Below are 6,475 nucleotides of genomic sequence, written 5' to 3'. Positions count from 1 at the left end.
GGCTAAAAGTATTTCTGTCCCTCCCAAACTGCGTTAAACTGGTGTGTTAAGTAGACAGAATTTCAAAAAAAACTCCTGGGGAACCCCCTGACACGACAAACACATGCACTTTTGAAAAGCTTTTAAACGTCCATATGTGTACCCATCTTTTAACTTAGCCTGCAGCCAGCGTTGTAAAAGTTCAACGCTTGTTTTCGTGCAGTAGGCTAGCCTTTTTGATAAGCGATGTCATGGGTTGGCTGACGTGATTCGAGGACTTTCTGTTCCTGTTTATGTAAAGATTTTGCATAGGCTCAATAATGATAGTGTAGCGTTTTACCAAGAGCCAGAGTTTCATTAACTGGTTTATTGAACAAAGCACACAATGCAGCATGTAACACACAGCGGCCCGTGTCAGGCCCAGAACGCAAAGAGGCAGAACTTCCTCGAACCGTAGACTATATTCCTCGGGGGTTCCCACCCCCCTCTCGCCAGGCTGCCAACCATGAGCGTGCCCGGGGTTACGCATAGCACGGTCGCTACAATAGCTACACTGCATGTTATATAACCAAAAGCGCACGCTATGTAAATAGGCGGGGCAGATCGCGGGCCGGGTATCATTTAATCATAATTGATATTTGCGGTTGGGGGGGGGGGGCCTTAAAAAAAATCTATATGAAATGCTCTTCCATAGTCATATGATTATGAGCTCATCTATATGTAATGCTAGCTTTGTTATGTATTGCTTATGTATATATGTAATGCTAGCTATTTAATGTATTGGTTATGTATATACAGTGCAACCGGAAAGTATTCAGACCCTTTCAAGTTTTCCACATTTTGTTATATTTTAGACTCATCTTGAAATGGATTCAATTCATTTTTTTTCTCATCAATCTACACACATTACTCCAACACTCCACAAAAAATCAGGTGTTTGGAGTGTTTTGTAAATGTATAAAAAATAAAAGTCTGAAATATTCCATTTACATAAGTATTCAGACCCTTTGTTATGACGCTTGCAATTGAGCTCTGGTGCATCCTACTTCTATCAGTGGTCCTTGAGATGCTTCTACAACTTGATTAGAGTCCACCTGTGCCTAAATTATTAATTTGCCCTTATTAGGAGAGGTAGACATCTCTTTATAATAATGTATTAATAATATCTTTGTTCCATGTTCATGGGCGGTGATGAAACAGGAGTGCCCTCTAGTGCACAGAGAGAGACTTGCGGGGAAGGTGCTGTGAAGGTGGAAGAAGAATGTGTGTTCCCATTTATCATTACTGACCAGTTCCACTCCCACCTTTACACAGGCCAGTTAGTAAGGGTGGAAGGATCCTGGTAGCTGTGGACAGTGTAGGAACTAGATGGAGGGTCCTGGTAGCTGTAGGAACTAGATGGAGGGTCCTGGTAGCTGTAGGAACTAGATGGAGGGTCCTGGTAGCTGCAGGCACCAGTTTCTGAAAGCGTGTGGTCTCTGTCTGTCCACTGCAGCGGATATTGTGGACGAGTCTGGAGGAAGCGTGCTGGTCCCCTGCATGTGTGTGTGTGTGTGTGTGTGTGTGAGTACACTACAGTGATGGGCAGTGTGTGTGTGTGTGTGTGAGTACACTACAGTGATGGGCAGTGTGTGTGTGTGTGTGAGTACACTACAGTGATAGGCAGTGTGTGTGTGTGTGTGAGTACACTACAGTGATGGGCAGTGTGTGTGTGTGTGTGAGTACACTACAGTGATAGGCAGTGTGTGTGTGTGTGTGAGTACACTACAGTGATGGCCGCGGTGTGTGTGTGTGTGTGTGTCCACTGCAGCGGATATTGTGGACGAGTCTGGAGGAAGCGTGCTGGTCCCCTGCATGTGTGTGTGTGTGTGTGTGAGTACACTACAGTGATGGGCAGTGTGTGTGTGTGTGTGTGTCCACTGCAGCGGATATTGTGGACGAGTCTGGAGGAAGCGTGCTGGTCCCCTGTGTGGCTCCAAAGGACTTCACGCTCCAGAACTTCACGCTCTCCTGGACCTTCAGTCCCAGCAGTGACCCCAGTGTTGACCCCAGCGCCCTCCTGACCTACGACAGTCGCACGCGGCAGACCAGCATGCCCTCGGAGGGCGGCGTGGAGCTGGACCAGGGGCAGGTGCTGCTGGGAAACGGATCCCTCCGCCTACTGAGTCCAGAGAGCGCGGAGAACACGGGTCACTACACCTGCACCTTCTCTGCCCTCCAGACCAGACACCTGGTCCAGACCTGGGTCAACATCACCGGACCACACACCATGCCCATCACTGGTAGTGTACACACACACACACACACACACACACACACACCGTGCCCATCACTGGTAGTGTACACACACACATACACACACACACCATGCCCATCACTGGTAGTGTACACACACACACACACACACACACACACACACACACACACCGTGCCCATCACTGGTAGTGTACACACACACGCACACACACACACACACACACACACCGTGCCCATCACTGGTAGTGTACACACACACACACACACACACACACACACACACCATGCCCATCACTGGTAGTGTACACACACACACACACACACCATGCCCATCACTGGTAGTGTACACACACACACACACACACACACACACACACACACACACACACACACACCGTGCCCATCACTGGTAGTGTACACACACACACACACACACACAAACACACATGCAGACACCAGACACACACACACACACACACACACATGCAGACACCAGACACCCACACACACACACGCACACACACAAACACACACACACACACATGCAGACACCAGACACACACACACACACACACACACATGCAGACACACACACACACACATTCCCCATATTAACATGTGTGTGCTGTGTGTTAACATGAATACATGTGTGTGTTATTGCCGCAGGCCACAAGGGGGAGCTGTGGGTGGTTGCTGTGGTGGTGGCCGTGCTGGCCCTCCTGGTCATCGCCATACTGCTCTGCAAGAGACGAGGTCAAGCACCCCAGAGGATGACACACACACACACACACACACACACACACACACACACACACAGACACAGACACGTGTGTGTAAATGTCCAAATCTTTCTTTGTCTTCTCTTCCCTGCAGCAGGTCGCTCCAAGCAGAAGGACGCAGTGATCGAGGACACAGAGAGTCAGCCCATGCACACAGGTCAGGGGTCATGGGTCAGCCCATGCACACAGGTCAGGGGTCATGGGTCAGCCCATGCACACAGGTCAGGGGTCATGGGTCAGCCCATGCACACAGGTCAGGGGTCATGGGTCAGCCCATGCACACAGGTCAGGGGTCAGCCCATGCACACAGGTCAGGGGTCATGGGTCAGCCCATGCACACAGGTCAGGGGTCATGGGTCAGCCCATGCACACAGGTCAGGGGTCAGGGGTCAGCCCATGCACACAGGTCAGGGGTCATCGGTCAGCCCATGCACACAGGTCAGGGGTCAGGGGTCATCGGTCAGCCCATGCACACAGGTCAGGGGTCAGGGGTCAGCCCATGCACACAGGTCAGGGGTCATCGGTCAGCCCATGCACACAGGTCAGGGGTCATCGGTCAGCCCATGCACACAGGTCAGGGGTCAGGGGTCAGCCCATGCACAGAGGTCAGGGGTCATCGGTCAGCCCATGCACACAGGTCAGGGGTCAGGGGTCAGCCCATGCACACAGGTCAGGGGTCAGGGGTCGCAATTTGGTGGTCAAGTCAAAGTCCTTTTAGGCAAGTCCCTCCACTCGGCGGCCATATTGCAACGCTTTTTGGGCACTTATCGGGCATCTAGGCTTCACCACACCAACCTTGCTCCAGCGGCGAGATCACAACACATGATTGGCACAATGTATTCACATGTCGACGTTTTGCCGAGGAAGGGGTGAGATATGTGTAGACAACGGCCGTATTGGCGTTACAAACTAGCCCCATGCATTTCTATGGAGGATTTTTTGAGTGCTGTGTCTCCTCATTAGAAAGTCTCTGGTTAAACTGAGGTCCTGACTCACTGTGGTCATTAAAGATCCCATGGCACTTATCGCAAAGAGTAGGGGTCTCCTTATTAGAAAGTCTCTGGTTAAGTTCTGTAGTTTGTCGAAGCATGTTTGGTAACTTTGGTGGTTAAGTTCTGTCGTTTGTAGTTTGTCGAAGCATGTTTGGTAACTTTGGTGGTTAAGTTCTGTCGTTTCTCGAGGCATGTTTGGTAACTTGCGCTGTTGCTGTTGTTGTGTCCACTAGTGAAACCCGTGGGAGCGTCCACAGTGGAGGGAAGCCATCTCACAGAAAACCTGTAGGACACCTGCACCTAATACTGGCCGAAGTCGAGAGGAGTCTAGAACTTACCAAAGGCCCCACTGATGTTCACACCTGAGCAAACGCACTCAAAGCGCCATGACGAGTCCAAGCTCACAATTTTCTCTTCAAACAAACTGCAAACTGGGAATTATGGGAAATGTGGGAGTGTTTCAAAGGTTCTTTTTAAAATTAGATCTCAAAGGAACCATCCGACAGCGGGGTATACCGGGGCACAAATGAAACATTGTGTTTTGGCGGAGAAGGTGTTGCAATGATCAACTTCCACTAGAATCAATGGAACAGGCTACACCACACGTAGGAGCACTGCAAACAATCGCAAAAGCTAGACTTAGTCTTATAAGAACTATATTACGCTCCGCCAACGGAACCTTAGTCTTATAAGAACTATATTACGCTCCGCCAACGGAACCTTAGTCTTATAAGAACTATATTACGCTCCGCCAACGGAACCTTAGTCTTATAAGAACTATATTACGCTCCGCCAACGGAACCTTAGTCTTATAAGAACTATATTACGCTCCGCTAACGGAACCCTTCAGTTGCCCTCCTGGTGGAACCTGGCTGTGAATTTCTTCTACAAATCAGGAAAAGTCGGGACGTTGTGTAACATGCAAATAAAAGTCTCGTAAACCCGTATTTAGCAGAAAAAAGGACATATTTTCATGTCAGCAACATGTTTAAAAAAAAAGTTGGCACTGTGCAGCTTCACCACTTCATTTAACACAATTCTCTGAATGTTTAGGAACTGAGAAGTTGCTAGAGTTTTGAGAATTAAATGTTGTCCCATTACTGCCCAATATAGGATTTCAGTTGCTCAACAGTATGAGGTATTCTTAATCATGTTTTTCATGTCATGATGCACCTAATGTGACAGGTCTGGACTGCAGACAGGTCATTTTAGCATTTTGGACTCTTCCTCTATGGAGAAATACTGTTTAATATGTGCAGAATTCAAAACCTGTATACATCATTCAGAATTTATTGTGCTTTGCTAAATGTGCAAGATGCCCATGCTGTAGGCACTAATGCTCCTCCACACTGTCATAGATGTTGGGTTTCCAACTGAGCACTAAAATAAGTTGGATAAGTTGGATACTTGGATAGGCCCTTTCCTCTTTAGCCCAGATGAGTCCAAAAAGAATGGCAAATTTTGTTTGGTCTAACCACCTTTTTCACCTAATTACCTCAGTCCATTTTAAACAAGCTCAGGCCCAGATAAGACGGTGGTATTTTCTGTATCATGCCTCAATACAATTTTGCCTGTTGCATGGTTTAAAGTTTTTGAATTGAGTATCAAACTGTGCACATAGACAATGGTTATCAGTGATTTCCTTTACAGAAACAGGTCTGGTTTTGATGCAGTGCCATCTGAGGTCCAAAAGACCACAGCCATCCAATATTGTTTTTCTGAGAAATAAAAGCTAGATATTGTCTACAAATAATGAACAGTCCAGCTGTGTTATAGGTTGTGAAATAAATAAAGTTACTTTTGTTTACCTGTTTGCCTATGTGTCCTCCATGTACAGTACCCTCCAGAATTATTGGCACCTTTGGTAATGTTGACTAAAAACAGGCATAAAAAAATAATCTTTTGATGATTCATTGTACTCTCACAATGAAAACAACAAGGAAAAATCCACCCTTGAAGGGAAGAAAATTTATTCTGAGAAAAAAGAAAATCTCATAAAGAAATAAATATTTTTAATGAAAACACGTTGCTCACAATTATTGGCACCCCTAGAAAATCTTACATACAAAACATAGCAGAAGCATTTCCCTATCTAATTTCAACTTTGTTAAGTTAATCAGAGTGTCTGTGAACTTTCAGAGGTACAGTAGTTCATTACTTTGTCTTTCACTAAGGTATGAAAATAAAGTGACACAGAGGCTAAATCCTCTTGTCATTTTTCAACATCAGAAAGACAAGAAAATACGCTAAATTTAAATAAAAAGAAAGTGTGTTGACATTTGTAAGTCAGTGAATGTCTATAAAAACTAGGTACTTTGTTGAAAATGCCTATATTTACAGTTAAAACAATGATTAAAAGGTTCTAATCAACTGGAAATGTAACAAACATGCTTGGACAAAGACCCATGGTTATCTCGCCCCCACGTACAGTATGGAGGATGGTAAGATAGGCAAAAATTCCATAAGGAC

The 6,475-nt window shown here is 46.3% G+C and overlaps 1 protein-coding gene across 2 annotated transcripts in view; it reads left to right on the top strand.

Annotated features, from left to right (window-relative positions):
* Positions 1-5,885, top strand: part of LOC143112108 (CD276 antigen-like) — a 58,433-nt gene extending 52,548 nt beyond the window's left edge. Inside the window, exons 4-7 of one of the 2 annotated variants that reach the window (XM_076274355.1) lie at positions 1,905-2,261; positions 2,902-2,988; positions 3,112-3,171; positions 4,240-5,885. In XM_076274355.1, the coding sequence (XP_076130470.1) occupies positions 1,905-2,261; positions 2,902-2,988; positions 3,112-3,171; positions 4,240-4,295 (560 nt within the window). In that variant the 3' untranslated portion in view covers positions 4,296-5,885. Of the gene's footprint in view, positions 1-1,904; positions 2,262-2,901; positions 2,989-3,108; positions 3,172-4,239 lie in introns of both variants that reach the window. The other variant, XM_076274354.1, reaches the window with a different exon arrangement.
* The last annotated feature ends 590 nt before the right edge of the window (positions 5,886-6,475 follow it).

This window comes from Alosa pseudoharengus, unplaced genomic scaffold (assembly GCF_046254945.1).
Source record: "Alosa pseudoharengus isolate Yale_2024_CS ecotype anadromous, Long Island Sound unplaced genomic scaffold, YU_APseudo_1.1 YU_APseudo_1.1_scf_8, whole genome shotgun sequence".
NCBI classification, from domain to species: Eukaryota; Metazoa; Chordata; class Actinopteri; order Clupeiformes; family Clupeidae; genus Alosa; species Alosa pseudoharengus.
The sequence above is the reverse complement of the archived record's forward strand: the minus strand, read 5'-3'. Positions and strand labels throughout refer to the sequence as shown.